The sequence below is a fragment of the Nelumbo nucifera genome, chromosome 2 (assembly GCF_055504915.1).
Source record: "Nelumbo nucifera cultivar China Antique chromosome 2, China Antique-T2T, whole genome shotgun sequence".
NCBI classification, from domain to species: Eukaryota; Viridiplantae; Streptophyta; class Magnoliopsida; order Proteales; family Nelumbonaceae; genus Nelumbo; species Nelumbo nucifera.
Window position 1 is genome coordinate 57,613,598 of NC_142650.1, and position 25,328 is coordinate 57,638,925.

The 25,328-nt window shown below is 36.9% G+C and overlaps 1 protein-coding gene across 1 annotated transcript; it reads right to left on the reverse strand.

The window, feature by feature from the left end:
• Positions 1–580: 580 nt before the first annotated feature.
• Positions 581–20,552, reverse strand: LOC104586196 (uncharacterized). The gene is made up of 17 exons (XM_010243354.2): positions 17,983–20,552; positions 17,816–17,887; positions 17,500–17,729; positions 14,334–14,423; positions 14,134–14,215; positions 13,980–14,039; positions 13,849–13,901; positions 13,593–13,759; positions 10,745–10,955; positions 9,293–9,350; positions 9,100–9,156; positions 8,730–8,975; positions 3,529–3,593; positions 2,608–2,664; positions 2,435–2,528; positions 1,286–1,426; positions 581–1,206 (listed from the first exon to the last, which is right to left on the reverse strand). The coding sequence occupies exons 1-17, from the start codon at positions 20,173–20,175 to the stop codon at positions 1,096–1,098; spliced, it is 3,987 nt and encodes a 1,328-aa protein (XP_010241656.1). The 5' UTR covers positions 20,176–20,552; the 3' UTR covers positions 581–1,095.
• Positions 20,553–25,328: the final 4,776 nt, after the last annotated feature.

Here is a 25,328-nt window from a genome sequence, read left to right on the forward strand (position 1 = left end):
TTTTAAGTCACATTTGATGTCACATGATGTGATACACGGCTACTTATCGATAGATACTAAATTGATGCATTTTGTAAGTTTAAGTATTGAGTTGACACCTTATTGGGTAGTAATCTGAACTTCTCCCTAAATTATACGTGTCCCTGACAGACAAAACAAATTCTAGGGGACCAAGTTATGGTGCTTTGATGTCATACTTCTGTTACACTAAAAAATCGGTTATCGTTGAAGCCCCAAGATAAATTTAAGCCAAGTTCATATTTTTCAACCCTAAGCCTGAACCAACCTCAAACTCACGTTGGCTTTTGGAAATACTCTGGCCCAAGTTGCATACCAATGTGCCAATTCCTTATCAGAGTTACGAGGTGGGGTGTTGGGGGTTGAAGGATGGCGTCCATGTTATTCCTGTCTATATAACCCAACAAAAAGCCATTCTCCTACCCAAGTCGGTGAGATTGAAAGGAATGAAGAGAACAAAAAACAAAATGAGACATGTACGAGCAATGGACTACAGGCATCAAATGGTGTACTTTCAGGCTTGAATAAACCAGTACGAGGATTTCACAAATGGATGCGCCAGTGAGCAAGAAAGGCAACTCATTTGGTATGTAAAAGTAAAAAGTTCCATCCAGATTCCACCCGATGTCCACAAAGGGAAAGGTAAACCATGCTTTTGAGCTTTGACAAGAAATGAAAATCTTACGGAATTACATATGAAAAATCAAAAAACGAAGAACATTTTCTTTGATAAGACATCCAAGAAGAGGCTTAAAAGATATAGGACATCCAAAAAAACAAAAAAAAAAGAGGGATTTCTCCTCTGTCCCCTAACCCCAGTTACAAAAGAATAGATTTTCTCCTCTGCTGCTGACCGTCATCTGGTCCCCGTTTTGTATTCCACTGACTGAGCATTCATTTCTTCTTTCCATTGCTAGAAAACTATAACATAAATATCCTTGACTGGTATGGAAGGAGTCTGTTCCTTACTGTACATAATCAAAATACAGATCCTTCCCTGTACATTCAAGTGAAAAGGCTCAGCAAAAATGTCTCCTCTATTAGCTTTCTACCTTAGGGCTCCTACAGTATGCCACCTCAGCTAACTTCAGTTGGTTTACCAATAATTCGGCACTTTGGGACTGGCCTTTGTAACATGGCTGTTCCCTGAAACGTCATCACCTGGCATTCTTTTCTCAACTTGCTCAGCTGCGATTCAAAACCCAAGTTGAAATTTTACTCTCTGCAACTCGACTAGATGTACACAAATAAAGCTCAACCTACTCACCTGGTCTTCAGGTATTTTCATGAACCCAAATTTATCTGTCCATATGGATTCTGCTTCATCAGCCGCAGGGAGGACAAGGTTCCTCACATTTAAGAACCCTAGTAACCTCTCAATGCAAGAGAACAACGACTGGAAGTAGCCCTGTGAAAGCTCAAAATAAGAGTTATAATTTTTTCTTTTGATCTGCAAGAGTTACAATTTATTTTTGTTCACCAAAGAAAAAATGGGAAAAAAGAAGACGAGGCAGAACTTCTCATAAACTGTTTTGGTATATAGAGTTGCAAATTTAATTAGTACATGCAGCACCCCCAGTGCCCTAATCAAAAGGATCTTTTCAAAGATGATGAGGGTGGATACACTTTATATCAGATGTTTGGCATTAAGGAGATTCCATCAAAAGGAGGGAGCTTTACCAAAATATGAAAGGAAAGAGCGAAAAAAACAACCACCGAAACAACAAAGAGAAAAAGAAAATTGCAAAAAAGAGGATAGAGGAGAATAACGTGGTTAAAACCTCACCACCTAACCCTTAGATTGGAGACTCACCAACATAAAAGATAGATGCAAGAAAACCTCACCACCATGGAAAAGAAATTGCATGCAATGGAGTATGCTGGAATGTCTAATTCTTAAGCTAACATAACCCCACTTTAGGCTTTGGTCTGGGAGCAATAAACACATTCACATAACATGATCCATGGGGGGCCTAGGCACTGAACCCTATCAATATCAAAATAAATGCCACGAAGGAAACCAAAAGGTACATCATTTTTCTTATTTATAAACTTATCTATCCTTAAAGAATATGGTCAACAGGATGTTATTTATTGCTTGCCTTCATAATTTGCATCTTCCTACAATTAGCAATTTCTCATTTTCAACTAGCAGCAGCCTTTCTACTGCATCACACTTTAAGAGATATCTGGGATCAATGATCAAAGTTATACTTAGTTTACAAGATGATACGTGCAGGTGGGATTGGTTGCACATTCATGTAAAAATTCTACCCTTATCAATTTATAATATCCCTTATGTTTCTTTTCCCAGATTATTTTGCTCTGTTACCCCACACCCCCTAACACTTGGAAGTGAACAAAGGAACCTGACTTTGAATTCTACTCTAATAAATTGTGTGGATCTTAGCCTCACCTGTCCTTGATAATCCTTGCTTGTAGCAACTAAAGGAAGTTCTGCGACTTCCCGTCCAAAAATCCGAATAATTCCAGCTGATACTACAGATGAGCTGCAATAGTAATAAAGCATGTCATAAGATAACCACAAGGTGAACTGGTGCCTAAATCACAAATAAAAATTAGTCTTACTTCACTGTTAATACTGCACAATACATTCCTCCAAATTCTTGGTCCCTTAAATTCCTCCTACAAAAATATTAAGAATGTCAGTAGCAAGTTTAAATAAAGAGCATAATAAATATTTAGAGAAAATATACATATTTTATATCAGAAACAATGCTTGAGATTTTATTTATTGTAGCAATGAAAGAAACTCATCCCCAAGAAGAAGATATGAGGAAAGAACAGCTCACAGCTGACCAATATTTTAAATGAAAATATTCAGCTTTGTTACAATTCTATCCCCAGACCTGGAGCCCCTCACACCAGATCTGATCTTGTCACTCTTACTCTTGAATAGTTAGGGAAAAAATACAGAGGCTATACTTAAATGGGAGAAGAATTAGGTTCTGATAAAGTCAATTTCTTATATTCTACTGTTTCCTGATAAGACACTTTTTGGGTTCCTATTGTTTTGTCTTGTAAGCAGTTGAAGCATCCAATATATACAATAGATGTTTGATTTTGATACTCAAAAAAGTATTTGGTATGGAACTGATCTAGACTTTTTATTAATATGCAAGTGCAAAGAATATCTACCAGAATTATGAATTCTTTACTAAATTCCCATGGAAACATAATCAGCAGAGATGTATGCTTTGACAATGTGTATACCAAATACAAAAACTTTCATAAAATTCTGTTGATTAATGAAACATATGATGCTCATTATTGTTAAAAACAACAATCTTTTCCAATATTATTTATACATACTAACAATCCACAGATTAACTTTTCAGCATTTCCTGAATGGACACCCAATACCTGTGAAAGCTTCCAATGCTAGAAAGTCATATACACAATAGAGCAAAAGCTACAAGGAAAAAAATACAACAAATAGAAAGCAATGATCAACCATAACATAAAAAAGAGATTATTAGTCTTACTCACCCATAAACCATGGATGGGATAAGGTCACGTCCTGTAGTTGAATCAACTATAGGATCAAAGCGGTCCTAGAGAACAGAAAGAGGAGGCAGACAATTAGAGAATGCATTAGCAATATCTTTATATGCCAAAACTGATAATTAATGACAAGAAAAACATCTAATCAAGCAACAGAAAAGAAAAGTATCTGAAGCCTCCATAAAATTCGAAAAGAAAATAAAAGTTGTTCAAAGAATCTTCTACAATCTACATAATGGCAATATGCACTAAAAGAGCTCAAAAAGTCCTAAAGTTTCTGCATATGCATAAGAACCTCCACATGAAGAAATGTGACACTCAACTATGGGAACCTCCTTTTAGAAGATTTCTCAAAGTGTACTAGATTTTGTGCAGTTCAAAGTGGCAATCAGACCCTAAGGAATCCCCAGATAAACCTTGCTTTCTTAAGCCCTATTCTAGTTAGGAATGTTGTTCAAATCTACAAGTTTTTAATTAAGTTTTGTGTGGACCCAGCTTGAAGTCCACATAAAAATAGGGGTGCAACTAGGGATGGTCATTTTTTGACCTGACCCAGCCTGTCCAGCCTGCAAATTTCAGGGCCCGAGCTTGTACTTTTCTTTTAGGCATGGCCCACTTGGACCCAAACCTAGACCGCATAAAACATGGGACAGCCCTTAGCCGTGTATTCAGGAAAGGAAAGCCCAGCCTAGCTCGCACTTATCCTAGGTATGCTAGTACATATACTAGTCTAGTCTACTTTTATACTTTAGGTTGTGCCGTTGTGCAGCACCTTAGCCGTGTATGGTACTAAATTATTAATAGTTAGAGAAAATACCCTAAAAGACCTTCTAGTTTGAATCATAACACTATCACTCATTGACTCTTCATCTAAGTCTAGGGCTTTTGAGGTTCTTTTTTTTGAACTTTCTATCTCACTTTCTCTTCCCAATCGTCATTGACCAATATGTTGGGGTTTTTCCATCTTCAAGAAACAAGATCTAAGGTTCACTAATTTAGTCTCTCTTGCCAATTCGCCACCAACCAGTTCTTGAACCTTTTGGGGGTTTTCCATTTTCACCCATTCATCTTCAAGAGTCAAACTCACTAACTCAATCTCTTTTGCCATTTCAACATTGAAGGGACTTGATGCATGAACTTGAATCTTTGATTCTCTTAAGGTCTCTCTTCTACTTCTATAGGTAACAGGTATGTCTGACATCAAGACTCAAAATCTTCTTCACATTTCCTGATTGTTTTGGATAAAGTACTAGTTGATATTTCCTTAACCACGATGTCAATACTGTTAGTTGCTTCCTTCGGCCTGAACACATATTACCAAGGTGAGGGTGCAGGCCGGGCCCCGGGCCTGAGACCAATGTGCCATTAATTTGCTGATCTGGCCCAGAAGCCCCAACCCATGATCATCCCTTAGTGGAACTTGGGTTGGCCCAAGTTGGCATTATACACTGATTCGGGCTGGACTCATTCAAATTTTGACAAAAGCCCAAATCAAGTCTACAGAAGGTGCACCCCTACATAAAAAAAAAGCAAAAAAAATATTCTCAGCTATATCTTGACTCTTGAGTTGGAAAGTATGGAACATACACTGGAAAGAGGTGTATGGACAGGGACAGTATAGTCCTTTCAGCATTCTATTCCCAGTCTACTTTAGTTTTTTATTGATAAATGAGATTAGATTTTATTAATTCTGAAGATATATAATCACTACAAGCATTCCTTAGAGAGGCACAAGATGCTTCCTCTCTATACACAAACAGAATAGAAAAAATTACTAGTGAGACCAAAACAAAGATTGTCTATTCACCCCTTGCTTGGTTAAGAGTATTAGCTAACCCATTTTCCGATCTCCTTACCCATTGTATCCTGAAATTCATATTCTAGGTAATCCATAAAAACTTTTTTATCACATTCCTGTAGCACCATATTACAGATTCTGGATCCTTTAACCAACACACCACCAATTTTGAGTCCCCTTCAATCACCAAGCTGGTCATGTTCAGTTCATTCACAATTTGTGCTCCTTTTAAGGCTGCAAGCAATTCTGCCTTGAGAGAGTCCCCAATCCCCACTGGGCCAGAAAATAAGGCTACCAGTTTTCCTTCCATGTCTCTCATGACCCCTCTTATACCAGAAGGTCCTGGATTCCCCCTGCTACTCCCATCAAAATTCAACTTCACATAGTGTTCAGGTGGGGGTAGCCAGACAACATTTATTCTTCCCTTTCTGGAAGAACTTGCAATTCCTTCCAGTTTCTCCATAAGTCATTATGAGAAATTTGAGAAAACAGATCCAAAGATTTGATCCAATGGATCACTTTAATCATCACACATTCCCTTATCTCTTCCTTGCTTTTTTCTTTCTCAAAAAAAAATCTCGCATTTCTCTCTTCCCAAATTGTCCAAATCAAGGCTATTGGTAAACATAGAAGGAACAAACACCAAGTTAGCTTCTGCAGGTAAGGACCACCTGCACCCAAAACAAGGAAAAAAACCAATTCCAGATCTGCACAAAACACACCTGTCTACTTTAGTTTTGTCCGCTAATAAGGACAGAATAGTCTTTTCTGGGTTCTCCTCTCTTCTACAGCCATAGTTACTAGAACATACCAGTGATTTAAAAGGCGCGCCTATGCGCACAGGCGAGCCACATTTTAGGGTATGCACCTCGCCCAGGTCCGCACGCTCGGTGCGCCTAGGCGTTCATTCGCTCACCGAAGCTCCGAGAACCATGGTTTCAAATGTCGCGAAATTTCGCTAATGTCACCCAACATATGTCGATGTCGAGGCTCACCGACATGAAAATGTATGGTAATATAAAAACTACATTATTTCGGTTGACATTCCCTTATAATTCGGAAATGTCGACCAAATTGGTCCAAATAACAAAAAAAAAACAGTTTTTCCTATTATGTCGACAGGATGTCGATAAGATGTCGACTAATGTATATTAATAATATAATATATTAGTATATTATATTAATATAATACAGTATATTAATATAAATTATTCCATTAATAATTTCTATTCAATATTTCAAATAAAATATTTATAAAAAATAATTAACAAAAAATAAAAACAAAAGAATAAATTAATTACTTTATAATATAAAACATAAAATATTTTCAAGTAATAAAATATTAACTAGTTAGTATTTTTAAAATATTTATTAAAATCAGAAAATGTTTATTAAATTTTATAATAAATCATATTCTAAATTTAATATAAAAATGAGAATAATTTTATTAAATTTTATACTAAATCATAATTTATTATAAATTTAGTATTAAAAATCATAATAAATTCATTAAGTTTTATAAGAAATCAGAATTTATCATAATCTTAATAGTTAGTACTACAAAAAGGAGAATCAGTTTATTAAATTTATAATAAAACATACTGTATTATAACTTTAATATTTAAAAGATCAGAATAAATGTATTTCTATTTACTAGTGTGGAATAAATATATTAGAATTTATAATAAATCAGAATTAAAATTGAGAAAAGAAAATATTGGATAACCTTGTAAAAACATCAAAATGCATAATAAATTAGTAAATCATCATTTACTAATTTGTTATTGATCTTAGTTTCTTAGCTATAATGGATGGAAATAAGATAATAGTCTAGAAATATGTATCGATGCTTCTTTTATCATTTTACAAAATATCATTGCATATTTTCACATATTTCATAATATTTCCACAATGTCTCTAATTTTTACAATATTTCCCCTCGACATTTCCGACATAAGTCATTTATTTTGGTAAGCGACATTTCCATTGACATCGACATTTTAAACCTTGCCGACACCCCCCCTATTTGCTAATCGTGTTCATTCATTCATTCCAATAAAATATCTTCTTAAAAGGCAATTAAAGTTATAAAATCGTTGAGAAATAAGAATTTAAGACCCTAACATGAACTTGTTTGGGCTTGCCTCGAGGGGTGTGGCACGTGGTACAAAAGTGACTCATGGAATCAAGAATGCAATATGTTTTTTACATCACATTAATTACTTGAAGTAATGCAGTTGAGGGAAAAAAAGAGATTGTGTGTTTTGCATGCTTGAAAATGCTTTATATGTTTGCTTTTATTTTCAAATTTTCATTTGAATACGCTTTACATGTTATGTTTATGTATTTTAATTTTAGATAATAGGTTTTTTAAAACATGTATTTGAAAATTTAAGTTTATATTTTTATTAACATTATGTTTAATGTTTTTTGCATTTTTTTAATTTTTTGGCATTTTTTTTATTTTCTGACATTATTTTAGCATTTTTTGTTATTTTGCACCTTGCTTCAAAAAGGAGCGTGCCTCGCCTTGCGCCTCAGGCACAAATTGTTCCTTGCACTTTTTTTGCACCTTGCACTTTTAAAACACTGGAACATACACAAAGAATGACATTTTTCATTGTTACAGAGCATCAAACAAAACTTAAAAGAATAATTTGACCTTTGAAATTAGACTCCCTTGTCAATATTCAAACAAAAAGCATAAGATATTTTCTCCTCCACGCTACTAGATTATCTCTAGAATTCTTTCTCCCTCACCAAATCTTTTCTCTTCCCTTGGACTTGTCAGTCCAGCACCTGCAATGCCCAAGTTACAGAACATTGGCTTAGACAGTATGCCAACCAGCACCACCATTTTGCACCACATAGCATCTAAGACCATTTACCTAGCATTTTTCCCCCTCAACTTCCCTCTTTTTCATACCTAAAAAGAGAACAACTAATGAACTGTTTTAGGCCCCTCAAACCCCTTTTAAGCCCTTAATGAAGCTTTCTCTAGACACACAAACCATGACTTACCCAGAAAGCATCTATTCAAAAAGACCATTGTGCTTCCCTAGATCTGTAAACAGCTACTACCTACAACCTATTAGAAGCAAAAGTAAAGGTTCCTATTTATTCAGCGTCACAATACCTTTCTTCCACTGATCACTGAGAATAGCTATCTCATGTTTTTCCTCACATTTCGCAAGTCGGATTTCACTATTTGAAATTAGTTGTTGGGGCGGGGGTATGTGTTTGTCTTAGATCAACATTTCAGTAATAGACAAGATTATTTTGTAGAATAACATCAGTAATAAGCCTTTTTTTTTCTCGTTTGACAATCTTAGTTAGGGCATAGAGTTATAGTTTCTATCATTTTTATAAAGCAAAGACAATTACTTACATGGAATATCGCGACAGCCTTGGATAGCAACAATTTAGTTTCAGGAGAAGCATTTTTTCCACTAAGAAGTCTCCATCTTACATCAAGGTCAGCATCATTGTTTGAACCCTTTTCCTCTTGTTTCTTCTTTATGATATTCGAAAGAGAGTCTGGGAGCTTCTCAGATCCACGATGTAGCAACTTCTGCAAAGCAGAATGTATCCTACTGCAATCCGTGCAACAGAACCACTTCCCTTCTGGCAATTCCTGTTGTATGAATAGCATCAAGTATAAGAAATTACAGCCAAGGAAGAAGTTGCAGAGACACTGTATAATAAAGTAATAACAGCTGTAAGGAATATAGAAATAAGATAATATCATTTATCAGCACCTTCAAATCTGCCATGTTGTGTTCCCTCAAACAACCAACATGATATTCCTTCTCACACTGGGAAAAAGTATGTATTGATCAGTAGAAAAACTCAATTATAAGAAATTTTTAAGGAAGAGCAGCACTTCTATGAATACATTATTCTAATACTTCACATGTGACAACCAGTAGATTAAAGGAACAAAACCAGTACCTGATCACAAAGCAGAACCGTGCGTGGACCAAACCCTGATTTGGTAAATCCATGGCCTCTACATTCCACAACATCAGAAAAAGTAAGCCCTAAGCTGTAAACAAAAATTGGAGAGAAAGAAAGAGCGAGCATAAAGTAATCTAGACATTGATTTCGGGCAATATTAATTGCTTACATGCAGTGTTGCATGGACTTTCTCCTAAGAGAAGTGTCAGTGTTGGTCATTGTTGAATTCTGATACTCCATGGATTACTGACCAACACTTCACCAGAAGATTTTCCTTTATATACTTGCTTATTTGACCTAGATCCTAGATGTATAGCTAATTTACACAGTGAATACCATTTTTCTAGAAATCATTATCAAGTAATAAAGATGAAATTCTAGACATTTTTTATGGGTATATAAGTTAGAATTCCAAAACAAAATGTACGGATTATTTTAATGGTTTGTACTTTTCTATGACATGACCAAAAATCCTTGTTTTTCTTCTTGCCAAGTCAGACTCCCAAAACACACATAGGATGTTGATTCCCATGTCAGTATTCATGCAACTCTGCTTACTGAGTACCATCAAAAACCACATGGATACAAGAACAGGTCATCCAGTGCTTCATAATAAATATCCATAATGAACAATAATAAAAGCAAAAGCCTCCAAGGGGCCATTTAGGCTGTATGAGTCCTGAACTAATTATTAACCGTATATAACGGACCCAGAACCGTTCCATTTATTAATTGACACAATCAGGTCTGATCCGATTGTACTATAATTACTTATGATAATATAACCTTAATGAACTTTGTTTTTTACTTAAAATTACCTATGATTATTAACCATTTATGACAGCTTAAAACTATGTTTTTAATAATATGGCCTTAATAAAAATGATCATATTGATAAAACAAATGTTTTTTAAACAAAATTTTCTTATATACATATAAAATTTACCATTTTGGACATAAAATATAACAAAAATTACAAGAAAACAGGAGGCATTTATATAGTATTAACTATATAATTGGTTCAGGTTTGAATCAGTTTGGATCAGCAAGAACCTGTCCCAACCCAATTATTAATTGGGACAAAACCACAGAACCGGAACAGACATAATTAGTTCAGTCAGTTCATTTCTGTTGGGTAGAGCCACCACCCAACCCATTGACAGCCCTAGGGATTGATAATAGCTGATGTGGCTAAACTGAATGACCTACTGCTTTATCATTTAGTAAATAAGCTATTCAGGAGGTTGCAATCTCCTTAATGGCTGAAGCTGAAATTGGGTTGATTTATACCCTCAAATGTTTTCTTATTTAATTATTTTATTCATTAACAAACAAATCAATAAATCATTCAGTTCAGTTATTTTAGCTGTTATCAGCAGCCCCTAAATCATTAACTGAAAATTCTGACAATTCAACTTCACAACACCCCTTAGTTTTTTAGTTCACCTGCACAAAACACATCCACCAACTTCAGTTTCGGGTGTGTTGATAATACGTATGCACCGCTTGGTTATCTGCTCTATAGGATCAATTCCTGGAACCCTTCCAGCAGCCCTTGCATTGGCATTATACTCTACAAATTTTTCTCTCTCAAACATGTTTTGGCAATATTTGCAATACCAATCACCACGAGGAACACTTGATAGAGACAAACAAGCTGCAAGAAACAATTGAGAATACACATCAAAACTATAATTACTACTACTTGTAAGGAAACCATCACATAAAATCTGTTGGCGTGAACCAATCAAAGAAGAATGCCAGGACAGGCAAAAGAAAAAGCATATATTATCAATAATAAAAGTAATATTAATAAACAAGGCAAACACAAAGAGAAAGAGAGCCACCAGGAAAAACTAAAAGAACCTATGAGCATTACCACCACCCCACCCCACCCCACTCCAAGTAAATTAAAATATGAATAATTAACCACCACATACAAAAATGTTTGACTCCAAGAAAATACAGACAAGGAAAGAGAAGCTCCTCAAGAAAGTCTTGTCTACAAAAGACAACCAGCCAAAAGCCAAAAATAATATGCATAAAATATGTATAGAACTGAAGGAACAAAAAAAAAACACTAGAGGAAACAAAAGAAGGATACAATCCTCAATTTCCTATAATCCCAGACATGGACATGGATAAGAGTATCTATGTAATATGCTTATAATATCATGCTTGTATTTACTTATCTTGCTAAATTTAATTGAATTTCTAGCATGTAGAGAACCTTTTATGGTATGATTTGTTAAAACATACAATTTACATGTTTTAAAAGTCTTATGCTATAGAGTACATCTAGAAGCATCTATAAAGTATTCAGTACCATATCCAATAAGTAATGTATCTAACACCACTACACTAGGCATGTATAGGCATCCAGGATTCATAGGTAGTGTCTGTGTCATGCATATGGCTCTTCACAATAACATCCACCTTGGAGAAACAAAGAGAAGAAGAAACAGGCATTTTTGCCATAGGCTCCCTACCCATAATCATGCCTTCCTCTGCCTCCAGACCACCTGTTGGTCAAACAGAGAAAATCTTCAATTGGTTCACCTTCCACCTCTACCCCATCCCCAAACCTCATCCAAAGTAAACAAATTGCTGGGCTCAACTTGGCCTTCTTCCTCAATTGGGTGATCTCCCTCCTCTGGTCATTAATGTTCTTATAGGCCATGGTAGGCCATCCAAAAGACTAAGGCCAATCTCCATACAATATACGGTGTTTGATTTCTCATGGATATGTCAGTCTGAAGCGCATTATCACCCACCTAAATCATCCTATCATTCCCAAATCCTCTTCTTTATCCTCTTTATTTCAAAGGTTTATTTCCAAATAGCCAACCTCTGCATCAGAATTAGGTCTCAATAAACTAAGACTCACCTCTTCCCTGACAGCAAGCTCTACAGATGTAGGTTTTAACATTAAGAGGTTTTTCATACATTAATTGAAGAAATGTTCTTATCATAAAACTGAAATAAAACTTGATCATACTTCTCAATTTGTATGATCCATCCTGGCTAGCAAATTACTTTTTATGCATAGCATATTTACGGTTTCTGAAACACTTTTCTCTTTACATTATGAGCTTTCTAACAGGCAAAGGCCAATGTTTTAAAATGTGAAGGCATGACACCAGCCGTTTCACTACCTGGAGGCGTGAGGCACTGTTCAGAATGTAAGAGGCATAAGCCTCTCTAGACTCAAGCACAGGAGGCATAAGCCACCTTAAGAGGAGGGATGAGTAGGAAGGAGGGGGAGGAGGAAGAAGAACAAGAGGAAGGAGGATCTCATCGTTTTTTCATGTCTTGTTAAGAAGAATGAAGATGCATAAGATTATCTGAAAGGGGGATCTTGAAGACAGGGCTGAACAGTTGGATTATGCACTGCTATAAAGGCAGAAACGTTAGCTCCCTTACAAGGATCAAGATTTTTACATCAATCAGAATGTCAAAGAGTTGAAGTAGAACATGATTTACAGGTTGTTATTAGGTGGATGATGAAATGAGAATGGTTTGTGGTACATAAGTTACCTAAAACAAAGTTTCTTCATCAAGGAATACCTTGTTCGCATGGATCAGAAGAACATCAAATGAATCCACTGACAACCTGATGAGCAGGGGTAAATAGGCATAGATTGTTTTGTGGGAGTTGAATGCCATAAGAGGGTAGTAAGAAATGTACGGCTTCTTTTAGGTATATCTTGAGGGAAGACTTGGTCAGAGAAAGGACCAATATTTCACATTGTATTTACTGTTTTGTGTTTTTTGCACATTTACTTTATTCATTTTTAATAAAACATATTGTTAATGATGAAAAAAAAACCACAAGGTGGAAATGTTGTTTTATAAGCAAGAAGTGAAACTATGGACCAAATAGTTCCTGGAGCCAGAGGCACAAAGCAAGTTCTCTGAACAAAGTGAAGCCTCACTTTTGAAGAGAAAAAAAAAATGTCAAAAGAAAAGCTTAAGAGACATAAATTTACAAACTTGAATTCTAAAAGAAACAAAATATTACAAATAGATACCCTTTCTAAGGTTATCAATTAGCATACAAACAGCACTACAGCAACTAAGCGCCATTCACCCTTTGGGTTGTTAGCCTCATCTAACCCACCCACCCCCTTACATTTCCTCCCCATTTTGTAAAATACCCCAATACATTTGATTCCTATTGACCCCTGCCTTCTCATATTCACTAGTGTAACAAGTATTAAACTTGTCAAAGTTTAGAAGTCCAAAAAACGGATGAAAGGGAAAATGCTGTTACTGATAGAAAACAAAAGTTCACCTTTGTGAAAGGCCCTGGGACATCCATCACAAAGTAGAAGATCCCCACCATCTGCACAAATGGTGCAGAGATCATCGCTCTCACTGGCAGAAAACTTCCGGCCTTTTGACAGAGATAGTGACAATTCATGAAGTGACACTCCATTGGATGTGTAAATGTTTAGATACCTGTAAGATAGCAAATGAACTCAAGTTAGGATTAATTTCAGAGTCAGATGATTTCCACCAAATGTTTCAACTTTCAAATAGTAACTCACGGTTTGCGCCGTGAAGCCCAACCAGCATGAGCTTCAAACTGTGATGCACTGACCTGCTCATTGAATGTATAGAAAATCAGCATTGTTCATACTATCCAGAAAATCAGTAGTTCACAAAGTAATGGGAGTACCTCAGTGTTGCAACAACGACAGAATATTCCAAAACCTTTTTTGTAACCCTCCAGCAATTTCTGTCCATCAGGAGGTTAAGCATTAGTTATTACAAAAAGAATCATAAAGAAAAACGAAAGGAGATTCTTTTTGCATTATCTTCAATGCAACAACCTTTCCATGTGCATAATATCCTACTTCAGTTCCATCTGGTAGCCCGCCTTCCTCAAAGACCAACTTATGCAATCGTAGATCTCTGGGGAAATGGTACCAAAAATTAAGTTTAGCAAGTACTCAAAGAAAACAGCTAATAATTACACGTCATAGATGGACTATATTAGTACATAAATGCACACAACAAAGAGAATACTGACTTTCTCGTTAACCTCCCTTTACTCTTTGGCACAGATACACTCTTCAAAGAACTGTTGGATGATCTTGGAGTAAAAGCTGGGTTCGGTGACCTGAAATAATCCGTACAAAGAAACCAAAATGAGTCAGAGAAAAAGAGCAGGTTAGTAGCTAAAAAGCATTCACATCTACCCAGTCCCCCCTAACAAAGAGCCAAAAGTAATGTTCTCCCAACCACTACAAAAGTTAGAGAACTAGAAAAATTCAAGCCTTCAAAATAACCTGTATAAATTCCTGAGAGAATTGTCTGTTTGTAGAAGTCTAAATAACCAAGGATTTCCACGAGGTAACTTGTTTTGGGGCTCAAAGGCCATCCAAAAATTATACATTGGCACTCTGCTAGTCATTGTGTTTTCGGAAGTCTAAACAACAAGGATATTCCATGGGGCAACTTGTTTTGGGGCTCAGAAGTCCCTGGCATACCTCTTTCCACCCTTAAACTAAGGTGTATACTTCAGCCCAAAAAACTTACCAATTGCCAAATATCCTTTATGAGCATTTTAAATTTAAAAAACAAAAATAGAAAGTATCATTAACCTGACAAAACTCTTTTACATGGTGAAATATATGGCTGAAATGGCTATAGGAGTAGCATTGACAAAGAAAAGAATGGACAGTGTGGATTGAACACAGGATTTCTCCATGTGGCAGGCATAGTTGTCAAGGCGACACCTAGGTGATGCCTAGGCCACTGAGCACTATTACAAGCTCACCTCGCCCAAATGACTAAATATTTATAAATTAGGTGCATACCCAGTAAATTAGGGACATGCCTAGGCAACAAGGCAAGTTCCTAATTGCAAGGTGGGCGGATTATACAAGTAAATAAATATATATTTGTAATTTTCTAATTGATTAGTTCATATATCTTTAAGTACATCATGCTATACTGTACCACTATTTTAATTGTAATATGTACTGAACAGTGAATATTATTATATTTATTTATTTTAAGCCTTGTTAGTGCTCAAACAGGGTTTTTGAGGACCAAAGAGACTTGATGTCTCAATCGAAGAGCCTTGATTCTTGAACTTGAACAGAACATCATGCATGTATTCTTCCTTGGTTCTCCTCCTCTTCCTCCTCCTCTTCTTAGTCTGCCCCTTCTTCTATTCTTACCTTTTTATTTTTTGTTTTCATGTCCTTTCTTGGTCTGAAATAGGTCCCCCCCCCTTGTTATTTTTCTTCTCTTCTTAGGTTTTTACCTGGTTTTTTCCTTCATTCTCTTGGATTTGGACAGGGTCTCTGCCCCTTTTTGCTTCTTTTTCTTTCCTGTTATTTTTCTTACTTTTTTTATTCTTTCTTTTGGACTGAAACAGGGGCTCCACCTCCTTGTTCTCCATCTTCTTTTCTTAGATTTTTCCTAGTTCTTTTCTTCTTTGGTTCTTTCAAACATAAATAGGATGCTCTGCTCCCTTTTTTCTTAATTTTTTCTCTTTCTTTTTCTAACTTTTTCCTTCTTTCTCTTGGACCAAAATGGGCTCTCCGCCCCTCTTTTTTCTTCTCCTTTTTCCTTTTTTTTTCTCATTTTTTTGCTCCTTTCTGTTTACTAAAACAGGGGCTACACATCTTCTACATTTTTGCTTCTTTCTCTTCAACTGGAACAAGGATCCACTCCTTTTTTTACTTCTTATAGTTCTTTCTCTTGGACTGTCAACTGTAAAATAGGGGCTGCACCCCTTCTTTTCATCATTCTTGAAGTAAAAATTTGCTGAAACAGTAGCACCACACATTAGGGACTAAGAGTAAACAGTAGATGCTTTATAGGAAAATCCATCACCTAGGCGAGGCCTAGGTGCCTAGGTGTCTATGTGCACTTTGGTCACTTAGCTTCACCCAGGTGCCTTGAACTGGCAGGATAGGGATCTCCCTCATTGACCCAAATAAAGAATCTATTTTCCATATATATAGATGCATTGATTGGACAAAATTTTAAGTTCTAGGCTTCTTGCTTATTGGTTCAGGTTTTGAAGTCTTCAAGGGTTAAAGACAGCATACACCAACATGTGTGTTGGTTGAACCATAACAAATAAGAAAACAATAAAGAGAAACTACTATATAAATTCACAAAATCAATAATTTAGTTTAACAATGCATATTTTATTATTATATATTCGAAAAAAAAATAAAAAGTATCATGTAGCGCCTTTAAAAAAAAAAGTTAGGTGCTTAAGAAAGCAACCTTCCATGAGCACCTTGTTGCCTAGGCATTGATTGCCTTGACAAATGAGCTCCACACCATGTAAACAAATGATTAGTTCACACATTCTAGCTCCACATCATGGAAAAATATCTAATGACAAAGATGATAGCAAACCTACAATTTCTAATAACAATTTTTTCTACACTGTCCAATCTCTCACTTATTATATGCTATGATGAAACAACTCTTCATTTCCTAAAATCCCAAACACAGATATGGATACACGCATCCCACATGGTATGCTCATATCATGCTTTTATACCTAGTTCTTTAAGCTAAGTGTCATTTTTCAATAACTTATGTCTTGCCAATTTGAATTAACTTGACAATTTTTTTGAGTATGCTTTGTTTAAACATATTGTTTCACATATATAAGAAGTAGTAATGCTATAAAGTATATCTAAAGTGTCCATGTAGTATCCAGTGTCATGTTGGATAATAACACTCCTCAAAACTACAAAATGGAAAGCTAACCATGTACAGTTATCCAGGTATCGCAGAGCATATGCAAAAATTACAAAATTCTCCTCAAATTGGCAAATGGAATCCCAAGTCCAAAGCCAAACTATCACCCAAATGGTATTACCCAAAACTTGAATTTGTTATTGCCAACTTTCCTGTTGATGTCTATTTTCATGTTCTTTCAAGATTCAATTAGTATATATATGCAAAAAACATATATAGATATGCAGTATGATTATTTTTTAATGTGAATGAATCTAGTTCATACTATCACAATAATATTCCAGAAAAGATCCAAAACCCATCAATCAACTATAATTACACAAGCATTTTTTTGATAAATATAATTACACAAGCAATTAATATCACAGATTGCACCCAGAAGCCTAGAACAAAATAGTAATCCCTAGAGTAGAAATGAAAAGGCACCACATTGCTGGAGACGAATCTTAAATAGAGCATACCTGGAAGTGGTACCAGTTGTACAAGCGGGACTTGTCTCACAGGTGGTAGAATCATTCATTGTTGATAGACCGATTGCACTTTTAATAACTGCTTCCAGCTCATCCAAAGCAGCACCTTTACATGCCTCTAAAACATCACGAAGGCTATTCCCATTCTCCAAGTAAATATATTGCGATGGGCGCTTATTTGTACTACCCGCATGTTGCTCAAAATAAAAGGGTGTAACAACCTAAAGGAAATAATATCCATTCAATTTGTCAACTATCTTGACATAAAGGACATAATAGCTGCCTTCACTTGAGAAATGATTCTTACTTTGCATCCTTTACAGGATGTACAGGTACACAAGATCCCACAATCTTTAATCGTTCCCCGAAGTCCTCCTTGCTGTAAGAAATTGCAGTAAAGAAACAAAAGTGAAATCTCTGAGGGACATAGAGACAGAAACAAAGACTAGAACCTAAGAGAGCTGCAAGATATACCTTCCTGCTGCGATAAACGTACTGGACAGGCAATCCCTCCAGCAAACCAGTCTCAAGGAGCTCCTTCACCCTTGAGGGAAACTTGGTCAAGGCAATCTTTTTAGACATTTTCAGTTCTAACTTCTTCTTTGGAGGTGTTTTCAATGGGCTAACCACATCATCCTTCTTGCTGTCACATTTGGCCAATGCCTCGCTCTTAGCATCATCTGACACAACAGAACTGCCTTTTGCAATTGCTGCATTCTTGGAATCTTCTGATACAACAGAATCCCCACTCGTACTTGCAGATACCTCTATTGGCTCAGCCTTGGGTATCTTCAATGCTGAACGAGTAAACCGCTTAGGCAAGTTCTCCTGCGAGGCATTTTGTCCTTCGCTAACATCATCAATCACCATTGGAATTCCCGAACTGGTTCCTTCTGTTCTAGGTCTCCCAGGGTCACATCTTGGCTCCTTACTAACTGGAGATAGAATCTCAATTGGTTCCTCTTTCACAACTGCTTTTAGTAAATTGTTCTTCAGTTCCTCTGTCAAGGCTGAACGAGTAAAACGCCTTGGAGGCCTTGCAGGCAAGGGAGTCTCTACCTCAGAATTATCATGAACCACCATTTGGGCTTCCTTGACAGTGCTTTCTTCTGTTTGAGATTTCATAATGTCGCCCTCTGGATCCTTTTCAGCCTGGGATTTTGCTTCATTATTATTAGACTCCTCTGGTTCTACGCATTTTACCAAATCGCTATTGGGTGAATTATGGTCTTTACCAGCATGCACCACCATGTTACCATTGGACCCCTCTGTTCCAACAAATTGTACACAGTTATTCTTGGGCTCCTTTTCATTCGTCGGTTTAGCCAGATCACTCTTGGGTTCATCCTCACAAAGAGATTTAAGCTCGCTCTTAAGCCCGCCATTGGTTGAAGACATTACCTCATTATTCTCCAGATCCTTCTTTGCATGGGAGCTCTTAAATCTCTTATTTCTTGAATACATTGAGACCCCAGTACTAGAAGAGTCATTTTGAAACGTCCTAGCTCTAGTCGTACCAATTGAATCAGACATCTCAGATTGAACCTTCAAGGCGACCTCATTAGTGGGCTTCTCTGTTTCTATAGATTGTACCCAATCTTTCTTGGTCTCCACTTCTCCGGTAGGTTTCACCAGCTTCTCTGATTCTACGGACTCTAACCAATTATTCTTGGTTTCCTCTTCTCTGGCATGTTTCATCAGATTGCTGTCGGGCCTCTCTGTTTCAATAGATTGTATCAGATTGTTCCCAGGCTCCTCCTCTGTCGCAGGTTTCACCAGCTTCTCTGATTCTACAGACTTTAACCGATCATTCTTGGTCTCCTCTTCTCCGGCATGTTTCATCAGATCGTTGGCGGGCCTGTCTGCTTCAACAGATAGTATCAGATTGTTCTCAGGCTCCTCCTCGGTTGCAGGTTTCGCCAGCTTCTCTGATTCTACATACTCTGCCCAATCATTCTTGGTCTCCTCTTCTCCGACTTGTCTCATCAGATCGTTGCCAGGCCCTTCCGCTTCAACAGATTGCACCAGATTGTTCTCAGACTCCTCCTCGATCGCAGGTTTCACCAGATCACTGTTGGGTTCCTCTATGCCCACAGATTGTACTGGATTGCAATTGCGCTCCTCTTCGGTCAGAGGTTTCACATTGTCACCATTGGGCTCCCCTGTTCCTACTGATTGTTCCGGGTTGCTCTCGGGCTTATTTCCGCTTTCACCATTGGACTCCTCTGTTCCTATAGGTTGTACAGAATTGCTCTCGGGCTCCTCTTCGCTTTCAGGTTTCAAAAGATCACCATTTGACTCCTCTATTCCTATAGGTTGTACAGAATTGTTTTCGGCCTCCTCTTCGCCCGCAGATTTTACCAGATCACTCTTAGGCTCCTCGAGAAGAGATGCCACCAAGTCTCTCTTCGCCTCCTCTATGATTGAACTTTTCACCTCAGCATCCTTGACACCCTTCTTTGCATGAGAACTCTTGAGTCTCTTATTCCTCGAATTCTCTGAAACTCCTTCACTAGAAGGGCTATTCTCAAACTTCCTCGACCGAGTTCGACCAAGTGAACCAGAAAGCTCCGATTGGACCTTCAAGGCGAAAGCAAACTCGCGTTTGAGGCCGGTCCTAACACCCGACAACAATACGAACGGCTCTGAATCAGTGCCCTTCGCCATCCGGCACAAATCGAATAATAGAACCCTCACAAGATATGCATCTGAGAGCAAAAACCAAATCCGTTGTATCCCAAACAAAAACCCTACAAAACAAGAACGAAAAACCCTAAATTTGCCGCTCCTGAATTAGATTCAGATCGAAGAAAATAAAACCCAAGCATATAATCCTTTGCAAACGATGTCAAAACCTCCGAATCAATGACAAACGATGAACAGACAAACCACAAAAGATCGAAAACAAAGAAAAATTAGGGTTTTGTGAGATCCCTCGAGTCACGAACGAAATAAAATAGGTGGAGACGGAGACGATAGGTCCAAGGTTTCCTTGATGGGAAGCCAAAGCGAAAGAGAGCTAGGGAGAGAGAAAAAAGAGAGAGGTGGTAGATAAGCAGGGGCAAAGGGTAGATATCGTAAATAAATTTAACAATCTCCGGAGCCAATTTACGAAGAAAGGCATTTACTTCCACATTGCCAAATATACCCCTTCCCATAAAACTCTATCTATTCAGAATCGACTTGGTTCCATTTTCCATTAACGGATATTTTGGTCTTTCTAGACTTATAAGGGTAGTACCGCAGTAGCTTAGGGCAAGAGCTGGTTTTGTTTCTACATTTATTTCTTCTTTTCCGATAGTTCTCAAAATTTTGAATGGGAATCTTCGCGGCTCAGCATGGTTTCTTTCTGAATATTAAATTAGAATTATTTATTTAAATTTTTGTGCGGATACGTATATGGTAAATTGGTAATAGTATGAGAAAGTGATATTTTCGCGGGAAAAATAGAAAGTATTTTAGAGGAATAAAATTATTCATTTATTTGGATTGGAAGATGGCGGGAAGGTAAACTCGGTTGACACGTGGCAATTGGAAGGTATAGCCGTTACAATATACAGAATTCAAACTGCCTATGATATGTTAGTACAGAGCAAAAGGATTACATGTTGATGCAGTCAATTCATTCATGTGATCATGTCTATATGGAAAGGTGGTCGAACCACATGGTTCGTCTATGGAGATCTAAAGGCTCAAAACCGGATGACCCAGCATTTGCAATTGAACAAGGGAGTCGCAGTGAAGCACCAAATTTCTGTTTGGGCGTTGTTTTTACCTTTTTTGAGTTGTGATGAATCAAATGCAAAGCTGAAAATTTAAAAATGCCTAGTATCGGATATATCATATTGTATTTTAATCTTTCTAGAATATTAAATACAATGAGTTAGGACATATGACATCGTTCCTATACATGTCCCGACCCAATTCCTGAGAAAAAAGATAGCCAAGTGTTGGCCATTTAGACTATGTTTGGTTTGAAGGTGTGAATAAATCGATCAACCCTAATTCAGTTCTAGGTCTTAAATATATAAGAGAAGAAGAAGAAGAAAAAAGAAAGAAAGAGATAATGGGGAGAAGAAAGGGTTCCGTCAGTGAGAGAAAAGTTACATCTCCCAACTGACGCACTTTGTATTTATATTCTATGTGTTAGAATGTGACACATAACTTAAACTCACATAAAACAGACTATTCAATCTTAATTAAATAGACAAAAAATTTAACTACCCTTGTACTATCAACATTAAATTCCCCCTCAAATTGGAAAATATATATCATATAGTCACAGTTTGTCACATATGTAATCCACTCTTCCCCGACTCAACCCCTTTGTAAACAAATCTGCACATTGGTTTCCTGAACTCACATGAGTTGTATTTATCACTCCATCACTTTTTCTTGGACAAAGTGGTAATTGACTTCAATATGCTTTGTTCTCTCATGGAAGACTAGATTAGAAGAAATGTGTACAACAACTTGATTATAACAGTACAACCTCATGGGACTGTCAATTGAGAAGCCCATTTCCTACAAAAGATTTTTCAACCACACTAGTTCACATGTAGTATGAGCCATAGCCCTGTATTCAGCTTATGTACTACTCCTTGCCACCACTGTAGTAGAATATCCTGTAGTAGACCTCTGATCCAACACAAATCCGACCCAATTAGCATCTATGTACCCTTTTATCTCATGAGTTCATCCACTTTTGTATAATAGACCACGACCTAGAGCACCCTTCAGGTACCTAACTATTCTTACAACTACTTCCCAATGTGAAACCCGATGATGTTGCATAAACTAATTCACCATGCTTACAACAAATGATATATCTGGCCGAATAATAGCAAGTAATTAAGTTTTCCCACCAACCTCCTGTACGTTATAGGATCATCAAACTCTTCACCTGCATCAACACTCAACTTAACATTCGGTTCCATGGGTATTTCAGCTGGCTTGGCACCCAACAACATTGTTTATTCAAGTAAATCAATAACATATTTCCTTTGGCACAAGTTAATTCCATGCATTGACCTTACAACTTCTATCTTCATGAAGTATTTTAGTTTATCAATATCCTTTGTGTGGAAGTGATCCTGTAAAAAAATTTTCAACCTATCAATCTCATTATTGTCACTGTTAGTTATGACAATATCATTCACATACACCACTAACAAGATTTCTCATCTTTTGAGTCACGGTTGAACACATAATGGTCTACTTAACACTGTTTAATGCCAAAGTTCTTCACTACTTCACTGAATCTACCAAACCACACACGTAGAGATTGTTTCAGTCCATAAATCACATTCTTAAATCTACAAACTTTACCACCCCCCCTGAGCAACAAACCCTGGTGGTTGCTTCATATATACTTCATCAACTAAATCACTATGTAAGAAGGCATTTTTTATGTCAAGTTGAAAGAGAGGCCAATCATACATTGCTGCTAATGAAATTAATACCCGAACTGAACCAATCTTAACCATAAGAGAGAATGTCTCCGTATAATCAACACCATATAACTGAGAATAGCCTTTGGCCACTAACTTGGCCTTTAATCATTCCACACTACCATCTGGAAGATACTTTACAATGTAAACCCACTTACATCCAACAACATGCTTACCGGGAGGGAGATTGGTAGGCTTCCATGTGTGATTGCGTTGCAAAGTAGACAATTCCTCTTCCATTGCTTGTCACCACCCTAGAGAAGTAAGGGATTCTAAGACAATCTTAGGAGTGAAAATAGAGGATGGCTGGCGATGGAAAGCGAAAAGGTGAACAACAAAAACATAATGAGAAATATGATGAGATGTACAACTATGTTTACCTTCCTAAATGCAATAGGAAGATAAAGGTTAAAAGGAGGAGATGCAAACATAGGATCCATTGATGAGGATTGAATTGGAGGAGGGGTCGGTGCTCTTCTGTGAGTACACACTTATGTGATTGGTGGCATTTCAGTATTAACCTGTACTGGGGAAGGTGGTGATGAAGATAGAATAAGAACCATAGAAGGGGGTCTTCAACTAGAACTAGAAGTGGAACCATAGGAGAAGGAGGAGGGACATCAATATTCGAGAAGAATGGAATGGACTCAAAGAAAGTGACATCAGAGCACACAAATGACTGATGAGAGCTGGGGCTATAACACTTATACCCTTTTTAGGTTTTGGAGTATCTAAGGAAGATGCATTTGGTAAAACGAGTATCTAACTTGTCTAAACAAGCACAACCAAAGACTCTAGGGGTGAGAGGGAATAGAGAAAGAGTAGGGAACAAGACTGAGAAAAGTGGATTGACTTCCAATGATGGACATGGGCATCCAGTTGATGAGGAAACATGATGTTAGGACATCATCACTCAAAAAACGCTTTGGGAAATTCATATCAAACATAATGGATCGAGCAATTTCAAGTAAGTGTCAGTTTTTCCATTCAACCACGCCATTATGTTGTGGGGTATAAGAACAAGAAATTTGATGAATTATCCTGTGGCACTCTAAGTATTGTTGAAATGGTGTTAAGGTGTACTCTTTTGCATTATCTGAGCGAATAATTTTAATATGAACTCCAAATTGAGTACATATTATAGCATAAAATTTTTGAAAAATAGAGAACAATTCACTTTGATCTTTCATAAGATAGAGCCATGTCATTCTTGAAAAGTCATTAACAAAAATACTTAAAACCATTGTATGACACTACTTTGTTTGGACCCCAAACATCTAAATGAACTAAATAAAAAGGATTCAAAACACGACTATCAACTTTAGGACTAAAAGAGACTCTATGGTTTTTCCCAAGCTGACACGATTCATAATCCAACGATGGAAGACAACTTAAAGATGGAACCAACAACTTCAAAGCCTTGAGTGATAGATGACTAAGTCTACAATGCCACTGGAGAGGGGTAAGAGATGACTAGAGAGCTATTTTCGAGCCACTACCATCAAGATAATACAATCCACCTGCCTCATGCCTTTCACTGATCTTCAACCCCGTCTTGAGATCCTGAAACACACAAGAAGAGGGACAAAAGGTTATAGAACAATTAAGTGACTTGATTAACCTACTAACAGATATAAGATTAAAACGGAACATGGGTACATATAAAACAAAGGATAATGATAAGGAGGTTAGATCAACATCACTAACACCGCAAATGGGAGAGTAGAACCATTAGCAAGGGTAATTGTTTGAGAAATAGAAGATGGATAAAATGAAGAAAACTTATATGGAGTCCCAAACATATGATCTGAGGCTCCAAAGTCAATGATCCAATGTGAGAGTTTGGAAACCAAGAAATCCATAACTGAATAGGCAAGAGTAACTATGTTCTACTAAGAGAATGTCTAAAGAAACTTATCATATACCTCACGTGGGACATTCACCATTTCCTTTCCAAAAGCATTAGTGGATGTGGAAGGGATCTGATCAGTCTACTGGTTCTCATTCATTGTACCACTGCTAATAATCATAAACATGATTAGCCCAAGTGTTATGTGGACAAAGTAAATCATAAAAAAAATTAACAGTATGTGCATTTCCTAGGTCCAGTACTTCTTCCTCTATCATGGCCTCCCCCTAGCTCTTGGCCTCCACTACGGCTACTAGTACGATTAAACATAGGACCACCTTGGTTCCTTGAAAATCCATGCCCACCTCCACCACTTCTATTTCCATGACCTTCCCCTCTTGTCACCACAATACCAGACCTATCCGAGAAAGAAGATGATTCTGTAGGATCAAAAGAAATTCTCTGAAGATGGGAAAACACTTCCTCAAGAAAGGGGAAAGCAGACTCACCCAATATTTGTA

Coding starts and splice junctions, on each gene's coding strand:
- LOC104586196 (XM_010243354.2), bottom strand. CDS start 20,175: ATGGCGAAGGGCACTGATTCAGAGCCGTTCGTATTGTTGTCGGGTGTT. Junction 14,040..14,133: donor GATATTATGCACATGGAAAG/GTTGTTGCATTG, acceptor CCTGATGGACAG/AAATTGCTGGAGGGTTACAA. Junction 8,976..9,099: donor ACAACATGGCAGATTTGAAG/GTGCTGATAAAT, acceptor TTCATACAACAG/GAATTGCCAGAAGGGAAGTG.